This window comes from Neophocaena asiaeorientalis, unplaced genomic scaffold (genome assembly GCF_003031525.2).
Source record: "Neophocaena asiaeorientalis asiaeorientalis breed wild unplaced genomic scaffold, Neophocaena_asiaeorientalis_V1.1 scaffold3, whole genome shotgun sequence".
Taxonomy (NCBI): domain Eukaryota; kingdom Metazoa; phylum Chordata; class Mammalia; order Artiodactyla; family Phocoenidae; genus Neophocaena; species Neophocaena asiaeorientalis.
The window spans coordinates 387245-411560 of record NW_020172726.1 but is presented as its reverse complement, the minus strand read 5'-3'; the positions used below and the strand labels follow the sequence as shown (position 1 = coordinate 411560).

The window sequence follows — 24316 nt, the reverse complement described above, 5'->3', positions numbered from 1 at the left end:
CCTAAAGATGCTACCAGAAAACCACTAAGGCTAATCAATGAATTTGCTAAACTAGCAGGATACAAAATGAATGCAAAGAAATCTCTTGCATTCCTATATAGTAATGATGAAATATCGGAAAGTGAAATTAAGAAAACAGTCCCATTTACCACTGCAAAAAACAATAAAATATCTAGGAATAAACCTACCTAAGGAGACAGAAGACCTGTATGCAGAAAATTATAAGAAACTGGTGAAAGCAATTAAACATGATACAAATAGAGGGAGAGATATACCATGTTCTTGGATTGGAAGAATCAACATTGTGAAAATGACTCTACTACGCAAAGCAATCTACGGATTCAATGCAATCCCTGTCAAACTATCACTGGCAGTTTTCACAGAACTAGAACAAAAAGTTTCACAATTTCTATGGAATCACAAAAGACCCCGAATAGCCAAACAACCTTGAGAAAGAAAATCGGAGCTAGAGGAATCAGGCTCCCTGACCTCAGACTATACTAAAAAGCTACAGTAATCAAGACAGTATGGTACTGGTACAGAAACAGGAATTTAGATCAATGGAACAGGATAGAAAGCCCAGATATAAACCCACGCACATATGGTCACCTTATTTTTAATAAAGGAGGCAGGAATGAACAGTGGAGAAAAGACAGCCTCTTCAATAAGTGTTTCTGGGCAAACTGGAAAACTGCATGTAAAAGAATGAAATTAGAACCCTCCCTAACACCATACACAAAAATAAACTCAAAATGAATTAAAGACCTAAATGTAAGGCCAGACACCATGAATCTCTTAGAGGAAAACATAGGCTGAACACTCTATGACATAAATCACAGCAAGATCCTTTTTGACTGACCTCCTAGAGAAATGGAAATAAAAACAAGAATAAACAAATGGCACCTAATGAAATTTAACATCTTTTGCACAGCAAAGGAAACCATAAAGAAGATGTAACAACAACCCTCAGAATGGGAGAAAATATTTGCAAATGAAGCAACTGACAATGGATTAATCACCAAAACATACAAGCAACCCATGCAAGTCAATATTAAAAAAAAAAAACCCAATCCAAAAGTGGACAAAAGACATAAATAGACATAAATAGATATTTCTCCAAAGAAGATACACACATGAAAGAATGCTCAACATCATTAATCATAAGAGAAATGCAAATCAAACATACAATGAGATATCAACTCATACTGGTCAGAATGGCCATCATCAAAACATCTACAAACAATAAATGCTGGAGAGGGTGTGGAGAAAAGGGAACCCTCTTGCACTCTTGGTGGGAGTGTAAATTGATACAGCCACTATGGAGAACAGTGTGGAGGTTCCTTAAAATAAAGAAAGTAAAACTACCGTATGACCCAGCAATTGGACTATTGGGCATATAACCTGAGAAAACCATAAGTTAAAACGAGTCATGTACCAAAATATTCCTTGCAGCTCTATTTACAATAGCCAGGATATGGAAGCAACCTACATCTCCATCAACAGATGAATGGATAAAGAGGTGGCATATATATACAATGAAATATTACTCAGCCATAAAAAGGAACAAAACTGAGTTATCTGTAGTGAGGTGGATGGACCTAGAGTCTGTAATACAGAGTGAAGTAAGTCAGAAAGAGAAAAACAAATACTGTATGCTAACAGATATATATGGAATATAAAAAAATAATAATGGTCATTAAGAACTTAGGGGAAAGATGGGAATAAAGATGCAGACTTACTAGAGAATGGACTTGAGGATATAGGGAGGGGGAAGAGTAAGATGGTACAAAGGGAGACAGTGGCATGGACATATATACACTACCAAATGTAAAATAGATAGCTAGTGGGAAGCAGCTGCATAGCACAGGTAGATCAGCTTGGTGCTTTCTGACCACCTAGAGGGGTGGGATAGGGAGGGTGGGAGGGAGAGAGATGCAAGAGGGAAGAGATATGCGGACATATGTTTATGTATAACTGATTCACTTTTTTATAAAGCAGAATGTAACCCACCATTGTAAAGCAATTATACTCCAATACAGATGTTTAAAAAAATGATGATACAAATAGATGTAGATATGTACCATGTTCTTGGCTTGGAAGAGTCAACATTGTGAAAATGACTCTACTACCCAAAGCAATCTACAGATTCAATGCAATCCCTATCAAACTACCACTGGCATTTTTTCACAGAAATAGAACAAAAAATCTCACAATTTGTATGGAAACACAAAAGACCCCGAATAGCCAAAGCAATCTTAAGAAAGAAAAACGGAGCTGAAGGAATCAGGCTGGCTGACTTCTGACTATACTACAAAGCTACATTAATCAAGACAGTATGATATTGTCACAGAAACAGAAATATAGATCAATGGAACAGAATAGAAAGCCCAGAGATAAACCCATGCACATATGGTCACCTTATCTTTGATAAAGGAAGCACGAATATACAGTGGAGAAAAGACAGCCTCTTCAGTAAGTGGTGCTGGGAAAACTGGACGGCTATATGTAAAAGAATGAAATTAGAACATTCCCTAACATTATACACACAAAAAATTCAAGATAAAGACCTAAATATAAGGCAAGATACTATTAAACTCTTAGAGGAAAGCCTTTGCAGAACACTCCATGACATATATCAGAGCAATATCTTTTTTGACCCACCTCCTAGAGAAATGGAAATAAAAACAAAAATAAACAAATGGCACCTAATGAAACTTAAAGGCTTTTGCACAGCAAAGGATAACATAAACAAGATGAAAAGACGGCCATCAGAATAGGAGAAAATATTTGCAAATGAAGCAACTGACAAAGAATTAATCTCCAAAACATACAAGCAACTCATGCAGCTGAATATCAAAAAACCCACAACTCAGTCCAAAGCTGGGCAGAAGACCTAAATAGACATTTCTCCAAAGAAGATATACAGATTGCCAGCAAACACATGAAAGAATGCTCAACATCACGAATCATTAGAGAAATGCAAATCAAAACTACAATGAGAGAACATCTCACACCGGTCAGAATGGCCATCATCAAAAAATCTACAAACAATAAATGCTGGAGAGGGTGTGTATAAAAGGGGACCATCTTGCAATGTTGGTGGGAAGGTAAATTGATACAGCCACTATGGAGAACATTATGGAGGTTCCTTAAAATACTAAAAGTAGAATTACCATACGACCCAGCAGTCCCAGTACTGGGCATATACCCTGAGAAAACCATAATTCAAAAAGATTCATGTACCAAAACGTTCATTGCAGCACTATTTACAATAGCCAGGACATGGAAGCAACCTAAGTGCCCATCGACAGATGAATGGATAAAGAAGATGTGGCACATATATACAATGGAATATTACTCAGCCATAAGAAGAAACGAAATTTAGTTATTTGTAGTGAGGTGGATGGGCCTTGCGTCTGTCATACAGATTGAAGTATGTCAGAAAGAGAAAAACAAATGCTGCATGCTAACACAGATATATGGAAACTAAAAAAAAAAAAAAAGGACATGAAGGACTTAGGGGCAAGACAGGAATAAAGACCCAGACCTACTAGAGAATGGACTTGATGGGAAGGGGAAAGGGTAAGCTGGGGCAAAGTGAGAGAGTGGCATGGACATATATACACTACCAAATATAAAATAGATAGCTAGTGGGAAGCAGCCGCATAGCACAGGGAGATCAGCTCGGTGCTTTGTGACAACCTAGAGGGGTGGGATAGGGAGGGTGGGAGAGAGGGAGAAACAAGAGGGAAGAGATAATGGCATATATGTATATGTATAACTGATTCAGTTTGTTATAAAGCCGAAAATAACACACCATTGTAAAGCAATTATTCTCCATAAAGATGTTAAAAAAAAAAAGAAAGTTGTGAGGATTAAATGAGATAATGTATGCCAAGTCCTTACCAGACAGTTACTACGTTAATGATTTAAACCAGAGGGACCCATGTTGGAAACTTTACACAGAGACAGAAACCGAGAGGTGAGTGTGCCCCTGTGAATGCATGGTCACCTTCATGCCTATGTGCACACAGGTGTGCATACACACTGGGGGGCTGAGTTCACAAGGTCTTCCACTCCCTAGTCAGTACAAGCTCAGGACCTGGGAAATCCTGGGTCTGAATGTCAAGCACACTGTGGCTCTGGCTAGAGATGCTGTGGTGGGAAGGTAAGTTGCCTCAATTCCACATTCATTCATTCAATCCATCTGGTCTCACTTTTTGAAGACTTTCTATGGACCACCAGGCCCCAGTGAGCTAGCAAGGAGCCAGATGCAACATCTGAAGTGTTTAGTCTGGTGGTGAACAGTGAGTGGTGACCCCTCTTAGGAGGAACTTCCTATGACTACATGCAAGACATAGTTGGATAAGGAGCATGGAGGTGGCATAAAGCCAGGAATGAGAATGCTGCATACATCTCGATAAGAAACCCTGTAAGGGAAGCTGTGTGGAAATAGGAATGGCCTCATTTATGATTCAGAGGAGAAAATTAAAATATCAGTGGAATCAGGGAAGTGGGTCAAAAATCCTGACTCCATCACCTGTCAGGGATTTGATATCAGGCCTCAGATGCCTCAGATGCCTCGTATCTACATTGGGCATCCTAATAAGAGTGACCAATTATTTTGTACTGTGAGACAATGCACAATAAAAATAGCAGAAGGAAGTTACTTATTATTGACATTATGAATAATAATATGCCAGAGCTAAGATATATGTTGAGGAAAGAAATGCAACAATTCTTAATCGGCTAAGAATAAGCAACATTTCAGTTAACAGCTGGGGAACTTTAATGTGACTGCATACTTGGTTACTTTCTGGAGGGCGATATTCCACCTCGCCCTCAGAGTCATCCCCACCCTTAAACAGAAAGCACGAAGGATGGGGATTCCCCATAGAAAAATGTTTGGGCATGTCCAGGAGTAGCCAAGGAGGGACCCTAAAGTCTACAAGTGGCAGGCACCTCGGGCTTACAAGAGCACACAGGCAGATTTCATGGGCATGATACTTGGCACCTTTTGTTCCGATTATCACTGATGTCACTTGAGGCGATTCGACACCCTGAAGACCCCACAGAACCTCAGGGTGAATTTTAGGAAGTGCCATCACTCCTGTGATGATGTGGTCAACTAATGGACTCACTTTGGGGTTTGGAGGGGACTTGTGATTCTGAGAAAAGTGTAGGAAACCCAGTATGGAGTTACCCTTGCTTAAGGAGAGAATTTCTCCAAGGTACAAATGCCATGGATGATATCTAGTCTTCCCACAATTCTGAGGACTGGCTGCACCCTACTGTATTCTGTGCCCTGTGTGCTGGGAGAGGCTTAGCATTAGCAAGGCTTCTGCAGGCATCTGAAATCCAATGATCCCAGAGAGTAAACCTAACAAAGGCCATCCCCTCTCCCCCTAAAAGGCCAAGGCACCTAAGAGAAGAGCAATGCAGCCAACCCGCTTCTCCTCCGGCATCCCTAGTCTCATCACTTACCCAAGCCAGAACACTGGGAGGCCCAGTTAACCTGTTTCTTCCCCTCACTACCCAGATCCAAGCAATCCCCAAGGCTTATTGATTCAGTCTTCTAATGAGCTCTGGTATCCATTCCCTTCTCTCCATCTTCACTGCCATCACTCTATTTCAGGCACCACTCTCATTAGCCTAGATGAAGGCAATAGCCTTTAATGACATCTTCCATCCACCCCTCCCACCTCCCTCAGAGTCCAGTCTCCACACTGCAGCCAGAGGCTTTGCTAAATCACTGATCTGACCTTATCAGTCGCTTGCTGGAAACCATTCAGTGATGTCCTATTGGGTGGCTTCAGGATAACATTCAACCAACCTTATGCATCATAGAATTATTTAGGATTCAGGAAAAGTCATAAATCACCTTGATTTCGACTGAAGTAGAAGATTTTAATCATTCATCAAAAATCCTGAACATAAACTTGGCTCTCATACTCAATTAGATATACTGCTCATTTAAGAAAAAAATTCTAGTAAACAAATAATTGAACTGTTATTGCCGCATTGTTTGTAGAGGGGGCAAATACTTTGGAGACACAGAGTACCAGGCCAACAGATGGATGCCTGAAAAGATTATGGTAAAACCACTGCAAGGAACATCACTCAGCCATTATAATGAAAGCCTTACAGGTATGAGTTGAGCAAATTTTATTGTTGATTAGCAAAAAGAATGAAGTGAAAACTGTATATAGAAGGATCTAATTGTTATAAATGAAGCAAAGCATAAATTCCATGTGGTCTATGTAAACACAGCCATGCAGACACACCCAGTAAGTCCACTCCTAGATGGTGACCCTAGAGATGTTCACGTGTTCTCAGGGGATAGGTACACAAAGACTTATAAGAGCATTGTTTGTTTGTTTGTTTTTTCTGGAAAAATAGAAACTGCAAAAGTCTGGGTCATCATGAGGAAGATAAATTGCAAATACTGAAAGAAATAGTATACAAACATGAAAATGACCTAGAGCTACATTTATCAACTTGCATAAACATGTTTTTAAAATCCTATATAATGTGTATGAACATAGAAATAGGTAGCAAATATGTACAACTTGTCCTGGGTATAATAGTTACTGAATTCATGATAGCAGATGCCACTGAAGAAGGAGAGAGTGGTGTGGGTCTGGGAAGAGGTAAACAGAGGGCTTTACCATATCTGTAATGTAAAGGTAAGGCCAAGGTAGGGCCTAATTTTTAAATTTGACACAGCAGGGCACTGGTTATGCAGGTGTTTGTAATATTAATTTTATTCTTGTCCCTATGTTTGTGATTAATTTGCAGTAAAAATATTCTATTCTCAAACCCAGCAAACGATCCTGAAAAGTAATCACATGGCTTTTGTTTCATGACTGTAGGAGTGCACATGCTATAGAACTCCTTGCAAGATCCTAATTCTTGAAAACTGTAAAATAAGTCCATGCCTGCAGTGTGAAATGTTTCAGAGAAATGATTCTTCCACAGACCATAAACAGTGAGGAGCCCAGCCCCTGAATGAGGGACATCAGATAGGGTCAGACTCACTTGTTCAAGTAGCAGTGGCCCACAGTCTGTGCAAACCTTGTTGCAAATGGAGAGACTGGCCCAAGGGTGCTCTGTGCCCTTGGGAGGTGCTTGCTGGAATCAGAACAGGGCCTACAGACAACTGAAAGATGATTAGTTATAGCGGTGGGAGTAGTGTGGATTGACCCCTTCATTTCCCTCTCTATCCCACCTGCAGCACTTACGACCAGGTGGTGGCTTTGGCAATGTCTGCTCAGGTAAGAGCAATGCCTAAGGAAACTTGGTCATATAACCAGGACAGTGCCTGGGATAGGGGGGTTAGTAGACAGCCCCAGAGAAGAACAAGGTACATCAACACCCATAAGAATTGCTGCCAAGGTATGCAGCCCAGTCTCGTATCCCTCCACAGTTCCTCCCAGTACTTTCACTGAAAATATGACAATAATATAAATTCACCTCAATGGGTAGTCACAGTTCTTATTCATTAGGCACTCCCCATGAGTGAGGCACACATATAACTTGTATATTAGTTTCCTTCTGCTGATGTAACAAATTACCACGAACTTAGTGGCTTAAGGCAATCAAATTTAATCTTTTACAGTTCTGGGGGTCAGAAGTCTAAAATGTGCCTGCAGGTCTGTGTTCCTCCTGGAGGCTCAAGGGGAGAATCCATTTCCTTGTCTTCTTCAGCTTCTAGAGGTGCCCTACTTTCCTGGGCTCATACCCTCTTCCTCCATCTACAAGGCCAGCAATGTAGTATCTTCTCTCCTCTTTGATCTCTGCTTCCATCCTTACATCTTTCACTGAATCTAACTCTACTGTCCCCCTTCTATAGGGACTCTCTGTTTACCTTGGGCCCACCCAGATAGTCCAGGATAATCCTCCTCTAAAGATCCTGAACTTAATCACACCTGCAAAATTCCCCTTTGCCGTATAAGGTAGCCTATTCACAGATTCTGGGGATAGGAGCATGGACATCTTTGGGAACTGGGGGACATTTTCAACCTACCTCATCTTGCATGAGATATTTCCCTTTAATCTTCGCAACACCACTATGGTATGCTTATTCACAGATGGAGAAACTGAGGCTTAGAAAGGTTAAATAACATGCTGGACTTGACACAGCTTGGAAGGGGCAGAGCCAAGTATGGAAAACCTAGTAAGGTGAGTAAGGATCCTTGTCTTGCCCTTCTACACATCTGTCCCTTTTCTCATCTCTTTCCTTTCTGCTCCTATGCCAAGGGAGCAAGAACACTCCCTTCCATGTTAAGCCTCCTGGAACCACCAAATGTGCACTCAGTTGGAGCAGCTGTGAGGTGTGTGATGGCAGAAGGTGGAGCTTAGAAATCTGAAGATGTGAGCCCCAATACTGACATTCAATAGCAGTACTATGATCTTGGGCAAGAGAGTTAATCTCTCTCTAGCTTCACTGGTGATTGAAGGGTGTTGTAAAGATTCCAGTTTGGAGGTAGTTTAGGCACATAGCCTACCACAGCAATGCTAATTTCCCTCCTCTCTTTGTACTTCTCAGGCCCTCACAAGTCAGCTGCCCTTCCTTTGTCATGTTCTACTTACTCTAGACAGACCTGTGGTCCACAATGTCCCAAGGCAAGGTTTTATGATTTCCTCCTGTTACTATCATGCCTGGCAATATTCTTGCTATTAAAAACACTGTGTTTCTTGACTAATAACCTCTGTGGCCTGTCTTACATAAATGTGATTTCTATTAAGCTTTTGGGAACACTGAGAGTAGCTCACAACCTAAAGCCTGTTCCTGATTACTCCTTTGAGGAAATCTGTTGAGAGCCACAGCCCTAGGTTGTACACTGCATAAGGATAGGCTCTGATCTTCCCGGGTGCTATGCAGAGCTGCCTCATCCTTGTTGTGGGTTGGAGCAAAGGTTCACTAAGATGAATGGAGTGACAGGGAAATGGCACCCCCTCCTCAGTCAGCTGGTTGGTGGACAGAAGGTAATGCAGCAACAAGCATACACTACCCCAAGTTCGTTTATGGTGAAGCTTTGCCAACAGGAGGTCTTGGTAGGCTCTGGGTATAAAGAAAACTTGAGTTAGAAAGTAACCCCTGGGAAGAAAATTAGTTTGATGGATTGCATTCCCATAAAGTCCCATCAGAAAGGAGAAGTTTTTGGAAACAATATGGGTGATTTTGCAATCCTCTAGTCACACAGATTCCCAAACAGCAAACACAAAACATACAAACAAGAAACAACTGAACTCAGAGGAACCTGCTCTAACTCAGGGTTGCCGGTACGTGCTGTTGGATTTGCAGAGAGTCTCACAAGAAACCTGGCATACAGGGCAAGAGGGATTAGCCTTTTCTTCTTGTTTAGAGGATAAATCACAGGACACAGATGTTAGGTTAAACTCATCAAGGTCAAGAGCTTGTAAATGACGGGGGCTGGGCCAGAACTCATGTTCCCATGTCTGAGTTCAATGCTTGTATTGAGTTCCTCAGAACCAGGTATTCCCTTTCTACACATGTACAGAGGACTGGGCCTTGTTGGGTGATTCAGCTGGCAATTCTGCTTTCTAAACAGGACACACTTTCCCACCCCAGAACTTATTCACCAGGTGTAGTCATACCCTATTCCACCAACTCTATCAAGGGCTAGGAGACATCAAGGGGAGAGACAGGACCCCTTCCCTCTTTGGGATTACAATCTGAAATCCTGTCAAACAAACATTTCACCTCTTCCAGCCAAGCAGGTATAAAGCATTCACTTGCTTTTTAAAAAGTTCAGATAAAAACATGCGCAAAATCTTCCATTTCATGTATTCCTTCAATGTGCATTTATTTATTAAATGCCGCTCTCACACACTGCTTGAAACACCTAGAGACAGAGGCTGTGCTTTCTGTGTGATGCATGCTTTTTATTTATTATCTCATTTAATTCTCACCACCCTATGAGACCACTAGTACTTTAATTAACTCCACTCTATAGATGAGGAAATGGAGGTTCAGAGAGGTGAAGTGACTTGTGCAAAATAGTATCTTTGGAATGACATAAGAAAGATATGGAGTGCTTGCTATGGAGAGCAAAAAATGGGGAGCAAAAATGGGCTCATTACCCTTTTGTGCCGACCAAGAAGAGCTCCTGGGAGGAAGAGGCCTCTGAGCAAAGAGTTGGAATTTAGGTAATTGGAGATGAGAGGAAAGGCATTTCACACAGAGGAAACAGTGAGCCAAGACCTGGAGTGGATAAAGTTCAGAGTATGTTATGAATTATATTCGGATTACAGAATGAAAGAAAGAAGCAAAATAAATCCGGTATTCAGGTATACTGGAGCCAAGAAACTTTGGAGCCAACCTGCACTCTACCACCCACTCCCTATTCACCACTTCCATCCAATCAGTCTCTAAAGCCTGTCAGTGATCACCCTTAAAATGTCTTTCTGCCTCTCCATCCCCATGGCAACCACCTTAAGGCTCACTTTCATTCCCTCTTGCTTCTTATTCTAATTGCTTCCTAAATGACCTGCCAGACAATAGTCTGCTCCTCTGTGAGGCTGTACAAATGCAAGTCTGATCCAGTCAGTGCCCTGCTTAGTAATGTAGTGAATATATAACATTTTAAAGGCTCTGCACCGCTTGCACACTGTTCGTTTCTGCAGTCCCATCTCCTCTCATCACCCAGCACTTCGGCCACAGCCATCTTATCTAGGTCTTATGCGGGCCCAGGAATTAATCAGTATACACAGAGCCACCTTCTGAAAACAAGGCGAGTGAATGAATGTGCTGTGTAAGCCAAGACAGGAAAGGAGAGCTGGGAGCAGCTTATTCCTTCTAAGAATATACTCCTGTCCCTCCCCCATGGTCTCAAACACACCCCCAGTCTGGGAATAGAGACACACTCTTTCCCAAGACCCGCCAGACAATCTTGTACTAGACTGAAAAATGCAGGAACCCTATATTTATACTTGTGTGTGTGTGTGTGTGTGTGTTTGGTACGCGGGCCTCTCACCGCTGTGGGCTTATTCTGTTGTGGAGCACAGGCTCACAGACGCGCAGACTCAGCGGCCATGGCTCACGGGCTCAGTCGTTCCGTGGGACGTGGGATTTTCGCGGACCGAGACATGAACCCGTGTCCCCCGCATCGACAAGCGGACTCGCAACCACTGCGCCACCAGCGAAGCCCAAGAACCCTGTGTTTATTTCTTCTTTACTTACTTCTGTCCTTGCCAATCCCAAGCCGTCATTTCTCCCCTAGTCCCACCCCTGCTTAAGCCTGTCCGTTCTTCTATCTGACAGCGGAAGTGTGCCTGTAGGACCCGCCCACTTCCTTTTGGAGTCTGGGGATTGCGTGGCAGGTGAGGCGGAGTCAATTCAGCCCTGCATTCTTGTGCTTTGCTGCTGGGGCGAGCGCTGGGGGCGGCTGCTAGTGCAAGTCGGCTTGCGTGGGTGTTAGCTTTGTAGCTGAAAACGTCTCGCTTGTTACAAAGACTCTATTGACGTTGGTGGCTTCAGCGGCGGCCACTTTTTAAAGTGGAGATAGCTTTTTTCTGCAGAGGTTACAGTTATCTTTCCCTAGGATTGCTATAGGCTCCGTGCCCCTAGCAGAAGATATGCCACGGGGACGAAAGAGTCGGCGTCGCCGTAACGCAAGGGCCGCAGAAGAGAACCGCAACAATCGTAAGATACAGGCCTCAGAAACCTCCGAGACCCCGATGGCCGCCTCTTTGGTCCCGAGCACCCCCGAGGACGACCTGAGCGGCCCAGAGGAAGACCCAAGCACTCCAGAGGAGGCATCCACCACTCCCGAGGAAGCCTCGAGCACTGCTCTAGCGCAGAAGCCCTCGGTAGCCAGGAGCAATTTTCAAGGCACCAAGAAAAGTCTCCTGATGTCTATATTAGCCCTCATCTTCATCATGGGCAACAGCGCCAAGGAGGCCCTGGTCTGGAAAGTGCTGGGAAAGTTGGGGATGCAGCCTGGCCGGCAGCACAGCATCTTTGGAGATCCAAAGAAGGTCGTTACAGAAGAGTTTGTGCGCAGAGGGTACCTGATTTATAAGCCGGTGCCCCGTAGCAGTCCTGTGGAGTACGAGTTCTTCTGGGGACCTCGAGCACACGTGGAATCAAGCAAGCTGAAAGTCATGCATTTTGTGGCAAGGGTGCGTAACCGATGCTCCAAGGATTGGCCATGTAATTACGATTGGGATTCTGATGATGATGCAGAAGTTGAGGCTATCCTCAATTCAGGTGCTAGGGGTTATTCTGCCCCTTAGGGAAATATGCAGCACACCCTTGAGGGGGATTGGAAAGAGCTTCAAAGGTACCCCAAGGAATAGATCATCTGGGTCCTTAGTTGAATGTAATGGGGAGTGGGGCACTGTATTTGGTATTTGTGATCAGTGCTAATTGTTTGAGAAACAGAACGTTTACTTTGAATATTGTAAATTTTATTCATTTTAGTACAGTGTTGATTAAGGTCATAGTATGTTTTAAAATACCATTGAAGAAGATATATTTTTTCCATCATTGATATTTAGTAAAACAGTTTTGCTAACGTTATAAAATGAAGTCTTTGCATCATATTCTGTGATCTGATACATATTTTATATCAGTAAAATAGGCTGTTCTTAAAAGTTTGAAATAACCAGTAAAATGTGAGAGACGGATGGGAGAATTCTTTTATGTCTTGCCATTCTGAAAACCTTTGTGTCTGCTGTTGTGTAAAGAAAATTGACAACTACCTTGATTTTGCTTAGTTACTGCAGAATATAGAAAAAAATAAAACCTTAATGACGAGGACACCTTGTCCATTTATTGACCACCACTTATGTGTATGGCACCAATCTAGGTTCTGGGGATACTCCTCAGACACAGTGCTCAGCTCTAAAGAATGTTCTAGGTTATGTGAGAGAGACAAATATGTAAACTGACAGTGTGGTAAATGCTGTAATAGGGAGTGAGCATGGGGTGTCATGAAAATGTAGAGAAGCTTATATGACCTGGCTTGGAGGGTGGGACAGGAAAGAGGGCATCATAGGGTGCTATGAAAATCCAAGAGATGCTTAAATAAGGTTGAGGGGATTTGAAAGGGGCATCAGAGCATACTATGAAAATAGTGTGTATTAGGTATTTTTTGGAAACGTGATCCAGCTTGGAGGATGGGGCATTGGCAAAGGGAAGGGAGCATCACAGGGTGCTGTGGAAATAGAAAATGCACTTAAATTAGCTTGAGAGGAGGTCAGGGGAGAGGGGTGGTTGCAGGCAAAAGGACATTGTAGGGTACTACAGAAATTAAAAAGATGGGACTGTCAGAAAATTCTTGGTTAGTGACAACCTGAGGTCTGAAAGTAATATTGGAGATGGGGAAGGGAGTAACTTGAGGCACTAAAGGCAGCATGGACATTAGGGAAGAAACAATTTTTTTTACTGAAGTATTAGGGTCATGTCAAGCGGAAAGTGGAGAAAAAGGAATGAGGTGGGGAAGAGGGGAACAGGAGCTAGAGTCTCAAAGGGCGGGAGTTACGACTATTTTTAATGAGAACAAAAGTGGTTAATAATAACGATAATCCCGGAATAATGAAAAGAAAAAGGTTCCATAAAAGCAGAGCCTCCTGGATGAACCAGAGAGAGGAGTCGACCTGTGGTATCACTGAAAGGTAAACTGGCACCTCTCTCAAGAACTGTCTTGTTAGGGTGCACAAATTGCTTTGAAGTGTGTGTGTATCGGGGTAGGGGGTGGGGGGCAGGTAGGGCAGAATTAGCACTTTGACACTCTCCTTCAGCCAGTGTATTTAAGTCCAGAGGGCTACCTGGCATGGTGGCCCATGGTGTATGAAGTCTTGTGGTATCAGGTTTCTTCCCACCTCCAGGAACTTTTACACTTTCTTTCCTCATTGTACCAAGGAGCTCAATGCTCTTCCCATCCATTTTATCACCAGGGGCTTCTGAATCCTCTACCTTGCCCTGTGGCACATCTGGAGAGGTGGGAGTCATCCCTCATATTCAAATCGGCTACAGGCAGAGAACACGCATTAGAAGGTTGGCCACCCCCAAAGCCAACCACACTTATCTCGAGAGCTAAACACTGTAAGAACTAAAAGTCCCCTAATAGGGATCACCAAGGGAGGGTGCCTCATCTAGCCTCCTGGGTCTCAGCTGTCACACACAAAAGAGTGGCCAGGGCACCTTCTTTCTTTTTCCCCAGGCAGTCTTACCCTGCTTCCACCTGTGTGCCAGGCTAAGTCACTGGGGCCAGGGTAAGCTAGCAAATGACTTTCTGGAAAAGGCCCAGGGACCATAGACATCACCCTGCAGGCAAAGGAGGCTTCAAACAAAAGTGGGAAGCATGACCCCTCAGCGGCTCCAAATTCATTCAGCAAACAAGAAAATAGTGGGAACCTCTATGATTCAGGCAGTGTGACAGACACTGAGGCTGTGGAAGATCAGAAGGCATGTTTCTGGCCCTGGAGGAGCCATATTTGTCGATACCCGCTCCAGAAGTAGACAAGGTATGAATCTGAGGTTCAGATTAGTGAGTGACTTTCTGGTCTAGAGCCACCGGGGTGGCAAGTGACAGATCCTAGACAAGACCCCATGTCCATTCCCAGCAAATCCAGAGTGTTTCCCTATAGGTCACCCTGCTGTCCTTCTCTGCCTGCCAGTGTATTCACAAGGTCTCTATCTTCAAAAGAAACATGAGAAGTCAGTGGGACAGTTCTCAGTAACCCCAACTGCAGCCTCAAATCCTTTTGGGAACAAGGCTGACTTTAACCCCTCCCCCTTTTACAGGAAGGGGCTCATAGAAGTCAGTCACCTCCAGGTTAGTCAACTAGTAAGTGGGAGAACCTGCAGAGCAAAGATTTGTTGAGCATCTCTGTACTGGGGGCTAAATTCCAGCTAGCTCAGGGAAAGAAATAATGTCCTTCCAAACCCTGTCTGAATCCAGGTTTTCTTTGGCTCTGGTGGGGAATAATCATCCAGTTGTCTAAAATGGCTATTTGCAAGTATGGGCCAAGAAGCTGAATTCAGTCAGGGAATCAGCAGTGCCCAGGATAAAGGGAGAGAAGAGTGGGAGTATACTGCAAGCTGCACTGTAAAAGAGATGACTGCTGGAATCCTGAAGGCTTCAGGCAGGAGGCTCCCCAGGGATGTGCCAAGGACTGGGTGACTTTCCCCAGCCCAGCAAGGGAGCAACCAATGGCCCAGGCTCATTCCCTCCTTGGCCTGGAAGTTCAGTGTGTCTCCCACCCCTCCCCACCCCAATGCACTACCTTGGTACTGCAAAGAGTTAATCTTCATTTGCTTAGGTGAACACTGAACAAGGGCGGGATTTCCGGTGGCTGTGAAATGAATGACAGGGCTGAGGAACAGGCAGGGAAAGGGGCTTCTAGAAGGTGGTGGGCAAAAGATACTACTCATTGTTTCAGTTACATGAATTCTTTCAGCTTTGAGCAGTATCCAGATAGGACACAAGCTGAGAGCCTCTTGCTTTGTAAATCAGCAACCTAAGCTGGCCCCACCCCAGCAGAGTCTCCACAAAGTGAGTGGAAAAGCTGCACTTTTAGTTGCCAAGATGCCACTGAAGTGGATTGAGTTTCTGGGTTCTAGAAAACTCCAGCTGTTTAGGGAACTCAGGGGTAGACAGCCCAAACGTCCTCAATGCATAGCAAGAGGGGCAGCTGCCATTTCCTGAGTGCCTAAATCGTGCCAGGCACTTTGACTGCTGTTTTCATACATGTCTCTAACTTTCACAACGGTCTGACAAGGTAGGAGCCACTAGGGCAAGTTTACAGAGGAAGAAACTCAGGGTCAGGTACCAGAAGCAAGTTGCTGGGGTTACCTGGTTGGTCAGTGACTGCTCTGGAAATGACCCAGGCCAAGTCTAAAGCCCATACCGTTACATGAAAACGACAGGCAGACTGCATCATCACCAGGACACCTGGGGCTCCACCCAGCCTTGGGGAAGTCTTTTGTCTTCAAACTTGACCACAACCCAGGGTAAAAGTGAGAAGGAGCATGCTGGAGGGGGTGAGGAGGTGTGGGAAAGTAGGATTAAGAAGCCATTAAGCAGCTGTGGGCGTCCGTTTATTCTCATTTGTTGCAGCCCCAATTGCCAGGCATCCTTGAGGCATTGCTATCTGTAGAATGACAATTTTCTTCCAAAACAAGAATGTCTTCCCCATCACAACACGTTGCTCATAAAGTTCGCCACCCTGAGCACTCCATCAATCTTCAAATCCTAGGTCCTGGCTGTTGCACAGTGGACCAACCAAACAGCAACCTTTCTGGGCCTGCAACATTGCTCATTGATGATGTTTCCAACCCGGAAGGCAAAATGGCCCAGGAGGACTTCTTAACTTGAGCAGAATAGAGTTCCTGGGGTAGGACACAGGCAGCAAGCAGTGGGTATCTGCCCATGCAAAAAGACAGGCTGAAGGGTGTCCTCCTTGGGCCCAGTGTTGTGGCACTGGCCTCATCGGCCAGGTGCACAGCAGACCACGGTCATGGTGAAAGACAGATGTGGATTCTGCCTGGGCTCACATTCACCCCCGTGAGATGGGAAGCAGTCAGGATCCCTCTGTCTCCTTCCTTTGGCAGAAGCATAGAATTCCAACTTTCTGAAGGAAATGATTTTGAAGTCGTGGTGGCGGTGGAGAAAGGTGATTGGTATGACGATGTACTGAGACTGATTTAAAGGCTCCTCCAGGGCTTGTGGGTCATGAAACAGTTAAACCTCAAAGAGTTAATGGAATTTCTTTGAAAATCTGTGTGAGGACCCTTGCACAAAGGAGAGCTTTGTGCAGCTCAGCCAAAGCTATATAAGAAGAATAACTCCGGAGCAATCTAGAGCTTGGAGAACAAGTTTTGGGAGGAAAAGTGGACTCTTGGCTTGTACCCATCACCTAACAGGCATAAAGCTCACACAGGGTGACTTGAAGGGGAAGGGAGAGCCCACCAACAGTTGCTGAAAATCAGGCCCACTTCTTTGCGGTACGCGGGCCTCTCACTGTTGTGGCCTCTCCCGTTGCGGAGCACAGGCTCCGGAAGCACAGGCTCAGCAGCCATGGCTCATGGGCCCAGCCGCTCTGCGGCATGTGGGATCTTCCCGGACCAGGGCACGAACCCGTATCCCCTGCATTGGCAGGCGGACTCTCAACCACTGCGCCACCAGGGAAGCCCAGGCCCACTTCTTGAGTGGTCAACTTCTGCCTCAGTTCCTGTGACAAACGACACCCTTGCAAATGTTCTCTCAAAATGGGCAACACATGAGAAGTGCCTGAAATCTCTCCTGTAACTCTGATCAAGGAGCCCCTTGATTCATTTTCGGCCTGTGAAGTCTCAAAAATAGCTGGGCCTACGTTATTTTGGATGCTGTGATTATCTAATAATTCATCCATTCACTCACTCTACACGTATTTACAAAGGTCTACTTGTGCCAGTCACCTGGGAAACATATATGAACAAATCACGAGTTCTCTTGTACAAAAACGGAGGGTAGAAGGTAAACCTTTTAAATAACAAATTATACTGGACCTAGAAGGTGATAAGTGCTCTGGTTGGTGGGGGAAGGGGCAGTGGTAAGCTGACCAGAACAGGGTAAGGCAGATGGGAAATGCCAAGAAAGAAAGGGAGTACTAAATTCAATACTAATGGGTGGGCAGGGTGGTCCTCACTGGGGAGGTGACGGTTGACCAAAGAAATGAAGAAGGTGAGGGGGTTCGCCTTGCTGATATATCAAGAAAGCATTGTTCAGGCAGAAGGACCAGTCAGTGCAAAGACTCAAAGGCCTGGGAGCGTCTAGCACATCTGGAGAAGGATGGAGAGGCCAGTGCGGCTGGCATGGAGTGAGCAAAAAGGACAAGAACTGGAGATAAGGTCAGAGAGATGAACAGAATCCCACATTATGTAAGGCCTAGTAGGTCATTGTAAGGAACTAGGCTCTTGTTTGCAGTTAATGTGAGGGGGGTGGGAGGAGGGAGGCAGTAAGGGATTGAGCAGAGGAGTAGCACAATCTGAATTACCTTCTGAAAGGATCACTTTGATTACTTACTATGTTGAGAATACAGAGAAAACAAACAAGGGTGGGAGCAGGAAGACCAGGTAGGAAGCTATTGCTGTAAGTCAGGCTAGAGATGGTGATGGTGGTTTGGATCATCCTGGTAACAGCAGATATGATGTGAACTGCTCAGTTTCTGGATACACTTTGTGGTTGACCTAACAGAATTCCTGATGGTTTAGATATGGAGTGTCAGAGAGGAGTCAAGCCTGACTCCAGATTTTTTTGCCCAAGCGAGTAGTAGAGTGGGATAGCTGCCAACAGATAAAGGGAATACTCTAGTTGCAACAGGTTTTATAGGTGAGGGAGGGTATCAAGTATTCAGTTCTGGACATATTGAATTAAGATGTCTGACACTCATATGAGTTGAGTAGGCAGTTGTTCAGAATTCAGTTGCACAGAAGTCAGGAATGTATCTGAAAGGTTGTGCCTAAGATGTAGAGATGGCATTAGAAGGGCATGAGACTATTTGAGATTGGCTAAGGAGTGTGTGTATGTAGAGAAGAGAAGAAGGTCATGGACAGAGACCTGCAGCATAAAGGGATCAAGGAGAAGAGGAGGTGAGGAGGCACCAGTTGAGGAGACTGAGTGAGAAGTAGCCAGCAGCGCGATAGACCGAGAGTGTAGTGTCTTGGGAGCCATGTGAAGCAAAGTGTATCAAGGGAGAGCCAGTGGTCAACTACGCTCAAAGTGCTGATGCCAGGTGAAATAAGAGGAGTGAGAACTGAGCACTGGAATTAGCAATTCAGAGGTCCCTGGTGACCTTGATGAGGGCAGCTTCATTGGAGAAGTGGATGATAAAGCCTGCTTTGGACAGGCTTAAGAGAATGGAAGGTGGGGGAGTCAGTGAGTACAGACAAGTCTTAAAAGGAGTTTTGCTGCAAAGGGGAGCAAAGAAATTGGGCAGCATCAGGGGGAGGAAGAGGGAGTCATGAGAAGATTTACTTCAGATGGCAGAAATAGCATTGTGCTGATGGGGAAGTACACAGCGGAGAGGAGTGAAATCAACAGCACAGGGAAGGCAGGGAGATTTGTTGGAGCAGTAACTTTGAGAAGACAGGAGGTTATGTGGCCCTTGCATAAAGAGGAGGGCTAGAGCATGCACAAGGAGTTGCAAATCATATCGTTACTGGATGCGGTGGAGGTCAGCGAGGCTTTCTGGCTGCCCTGAACTCTTCTAGCTGAGGTCAGGCACCTGCCTTGTTGAACTCCCCTGTGTGTTGAGCATCTATAATGTGCCAGGTGCACTTCAGAGCACCTTAGTAACTTTTAATACTCCAAACAACTCAGTGATGGAGGTTATATCGTGATCCCTATTTTACAAGTTAGAGATGTGCTACACAAGTTGGTCAGGTGGACTGGCCAAGGGCACTTAACAAACAATTGGAGGAGTAAATTTTTGAGCCCAAACAGTCTGATTCTCAAGACAGTCTGATAACCATAGGCTCAGACCTGCTGGCAAGTCTCAGTGTAGAATTACTCTTGCTGCCCCCTACATTGGTAACAAGCCTTCCCACTGAACCACCGCTGCTTCAAATGACCACACAATAGCCACAGTCTGTATGTCAGAGCATCAGCCTCAGTTTCCTGTATGACGCTGCTACTTCAGCGATGGAGCTCTGTTCTGAGTCTGAGGCTGAGTGGCAGAACCCCTGTGATCTTGACTTGCTTAAAACAGACCCCTATTTTGAAGGCTGGTCCAGCTCCAAGTGGAACAGACATCCCAGAACCACAGAACTGCCCTCTCCTTGACTCTTAGAATATCCTTACTACCTGAAGGCTGTTGTCTGACCAAGCCAGGACAGTAACTCCCTGGGGACATTAACAACTCTGATCAAACTAAAAAGCCACTGTGCCATTTGGGACACTATACTTTAGACTCTTGGACAAGCACACGCACACACGCACGCACGCATGTGTGGGCTCATGGTCTCTTTGCTCTCTGTGGGTCTTCCTCCAGTTGGCTTCATTCTGGCGTCTTTCCACTCCCTACAAAACCTGTCTGGCAAAAGATCCCATCTGATATGACCCCAAGGAATGAGCTTCTCCCTGAGGTGGGGCCCCATCTGCAGGGTAAGCCTGAGGCTAGATAAAGCTTTCACAGGATTGGGTCTCAGGTCACAGGGTCCAGGAAAAGAATGATCTTATGGCTGATCTGAGCCAATGAGAATGAGTTCAGACTCCATGAGAATAAAGGAACAGAGGAAGAAGAGAGGGCACTGGGGCCATAGGGGACACAGATGTGGAGGGAGACCTATTTTATAGATGCACTCCTCTAAAGCACACACCCACTTCCTACCCTCTCCAGTAGCCCTCACCCAGAAACGACAATCAAGGACAAATGGACATTTAGTATCATTTTACTCTGTTTTCCCTTCAAACAACACTCTAGTTTACATGCTTGAAACTATGTTCCTCTTTGCAGAGGCTAGCTCCTCCAAGATGCTCCCAGTCCTGCTGCAGCGACTGTACTAAAGACTGACATCGAGCTGGTCCTGAGGCAGCATTGCCCATAAGATGCTGTGAGGTGGAGAGCAGCCGTCAGGATTGTGTAATCAGTACTTCTGAAGTTTTGATAAGATAAACAAGTGCTGGGCACCAATGGAGCAGCAGCAGTTGAGGTAAACTATGCAAGCCGAGTGGGAACATGCTGGTCCCAACCCCAAGGTGTCTACCACGATGGCTTGGGGACCTAGTCGAAGTCATCTAACTTGTGTCAGCCTCCTCATACACCTCCATAACAGTCATAATGCATCCTGCTTTATAGACATGTTGTGGAAAATAAATCAGCTGATCTTCACAAAGTCCCCAGACTGCTGCTTCTCAAACTATCTGTGGTGAAGGACGAGTATTTGTCTTTTCCCAAGTCAGTCACTCTCGGATCAATACATTCGTATAACGCAAGGAAAATGAATTAATAGAAAGAAGGAAAATGGCAAAGACACACAAAACACAAGCTCCAATTGTTTTAAACATCATAGAGACTCTCGCCATATGCTATAGAACTTTCTAAACATGAACTGTCAAATTATGTACTTACCGCAGATCAGTAACACACTTTGGTGAAGCAGCAAGTGTCCACGGACTGCAGTTTCATGCTTCCTACTCTGGCACAGTGCCTGGCCCATCAGAGACATTCAACCAGCAGTTTCTATTGCAAGGGAATTATTACAAAATACTGTTCTTATCATGAGGGAAATTAAATAACAAGAAATTGCAAGTAAAAGGAAGAGAAAAATACCAAATGATTCAATTGCTCATGGAAGTGTCAAGAGCATTGTGTGCACACAAAACAGTACAGGAGTTCAAAATGAAGAATCACAGTGGTCAAGACTTCCCCTGGGCCTTGACAGTTAAGGAAAGATCAAACTTACTTTGTAGCTTTTTATGACTGTGGGAAAGCTTCATGCTCATTGCACACATTTCTGCAAGCCCTGAAAGTATAAAGACCTCGGGAAATATTTAGCCTTAATCCCAGCATCCAGAGTTTACCTGTGCTAACATTTGTGTGTATACTTTCAGTGCATAGTCAGGAAGGTGATAATGATGATAGTGAATATGATAAAAATTATAATAACAACTATATATAGGTATTCATTCTTAATGCTACACACACACACACACACACACACACACACATGCACAAACATTGACACCAGTTTTCCATGTATCCATACAAACAAGTACTGTGACTCATATCCCCATCTATTATCACTGGTGACCTCATCAGCTGCCTTGGCAAAGATTCCCACAGTTGTTGTGTCTGGGAGTCTCAAAAGGGTGACACAAAATGCTATCAAGACCTATCTATTCACTATAGTCTCCAATGAGCAATCTTGAAGTCCACTGAGAGAACTTCAGTGCAGCCTCCAAGTAAGATGATGATCCTTGTGATGTTGATATTGCCCTCAGCAGTTCACACAGTTGCCAGGATCCAAGTGCCAGGGCCAAGCTACATTCTGTGCAGCGGTGCATGGCATGGCCTGATCCCCAACCCTGTACTTGAACGTGGACTCTGAACCAGTTCTGCCAAACCCACACTGCCCCTCTCAGGATAATAGTCCCCCTCACTTCCTTCCCTCTAATCAAGGTTATCTGCAAACAAGTCCCCAATCTCCAAGACAATGCACCAGGCAGTTGGAAGCTCTAAAACCCTCATCTGGGCAGTTTACAGCACACACACACACACACACACACACACACACACACACACACACACACGTATTCTCATGCATACACATATTAATGCATTGCTGAAGAGGAACTACCTAGTTGGGGAGAGAACATTTATCACAGCTGCCTCTCACTGTGTGCACCCGGGGCAGTTCAGAGGATCTGGCTGTTCCTGAACTCTGGTCTCCTCACCCTTGTTGTGGAGGAATCACCTTGCTCCTCAGTTCATATGGGACAAAATCATTATTTGCCTCAAAGGATGGTACTAAGGGGCAAAAGGAAAGATGAAACAACAAGCAAAATAAGACCCTACAAACGTCAGATAGATAGAACTGCTCTTTGTCTCAAGGCTGATCATCAAAGTTGATGCACATATCACCATAGGCTGGTGAACCTCTCAGTGGCACAGACCCCAGGGCTTGGCTTGGGCTAGTCCATGAAAGTTTGACCCTCGGGTTGAGGTAAGTGGAAGGTGGCAGCACAGCAGAGCCTATCAGGGGGTCTCCTTTTCCTCAGAAACTGTTTCCTTTTCTGCTCTCTGTTAGGGCCCACCCTCCCACCATGTTCCTCTGCACCTTGGCTTCAGCATATCTTCCTATTGTCCACAGCCCATGTCTGGTCTTTCATATGGGCTGCCCCTCTTACCCCAGTCCCCAAGGCAACTCTACAGAAGCCGGCATACCATGGGCTGTTCTAGTACCCTCAAATCTGCTCCTGACACGGTTGCTCTGTGTTCCCAGTACTGGAAGCCTGTCTGACTACTCCTATTTTTCCATGCTCATCTGGCCCTCCTGACCTCTCTGTTATCTCTTCCTGTTTCAGCAGCCCCAGCTCTCATTCTCTGCTCATTGACCAAGTTCTGACAGGCATGTTCTGGGCCCCAATAGTGATCAAGTAAGTGTCTCTTCTCCCCAGCAGGTGACAACTCCTCCTTGCCTCTCAAGTCATAGATAAGGACATCAACTGCTCCCCAAAAGTGTACATGCATCCCCTCATACCCACAGCCAGCCACCTCACACATGTCAAGACTCTCCCAGATGGGACGTCAGCCCAATCTTCACTTCTGAGAGTGTGTTTACAGGCTTACATTCCCAGGCAGGCAAACACACACCCAGGTGTACACACTGGTACACTTGGCCTACTCACCATATGTACAGCCCAGAAACACACCACATACACTGCGACACCCGCAAGTATATCTAAAAATACGTAAGCACCTTGTAGTCACACGTCCCCACCACCACCACCCCGCATATATATATCCACAAAAAGAGAGAGAAAATCTTTGCGGGGGATGCGGCACCCAGAAATGTACACATGCACAGATACCTAGCAAATAACCCACATTACAAAAAAGGTATACTCATTAAGACAAACACACACACACATGTGGGCGCACGCATACACACAAACACACACACATGAGAAGGAGAAGCAAGTTATGTCTACCAAAACTACCCAAATTTTGAGAAAGAAGGAAGGTTAATGATGCATTTCTAAGCCTCTGGTTCTTCAGTCTCCCCAGGCCTAGAGTACATAGATGTGAAGCTAGTGATCTGACAGGCTTTCTCTCTCTCTCTCTCTTTCTCTTTCACACACACACACACACATCATCATTACCATCATCATCATCATCATCCACAAAAATGTTAAGGTGGGAAAGTTGAGGGTGGGCAACACGGTTCCAGGTCCTGAGCAGCCGTTACTGTGAGGAGGTGGCACTTACAGCCTCTCTGAAGCCCTGGGTCACAGAAGAACCCGGTTCCTGGTATCCAGCCTGGATAGCTCCAAAGGCCAGAGACATGGCAGCTTGTTTCTCAGCTCCTTCTGTTCATTGTTTGCTGCTTTCTTCCTCTCCCTGCTGTGAGGCCTCCCGCCCCTCTGGCATGACCCTCTAGGAATGTAGCTGTGAAAAGAAAACAGGTATATCTGCTGTTCTCTCCAAACACTAGTCTCAAGAATCCCACCCCCTGAAAGAAGACAGAGTGCACGTGTGCAGGGAGTGCTGAAGGAGTACAAGCAACTTACATGTCAGGACAGGGAATGGGAGATCATCGTGCAAAGTAGCAGACAGTTATCTGGAAGGAAAAAAGTGTGAC

General features: G+C 44.9%; 1 protein-coding gene across 1 annotated transcript; it reads left to right on the top strand.

Moving 5' to 3' along the window:
• The first annotated feature begins 11329 nt into the window (after positions 1-11329).
• On the top strand, positions 11330-12787 carry MAGEH1 (MAGE family member H1). The gene has a single exon (XM_024740291.1). The coding sequence runs from the start codon at positions 11602-11604 to the stop codon at positions 12259-12261; it is 660 nt and encodes a 219-aa protein (XP_024596059.1). The 5' UTR covers positions 11330-11601; the 3' UTR covers positions 12262-12787.
• Positions 12788-24316: the final 11529 nt, after the last annotated feature.

Bases quoted from the DNA above. Each gene is read 5' to 3' on its own strand.
- MAGEH1 (XM_024740291.1), top strand. From the start codon at position 11,602: ATGCCACGGGGACGAAAGAGTCGGCGTCGCCGTAACGCAAGGGCCGCA.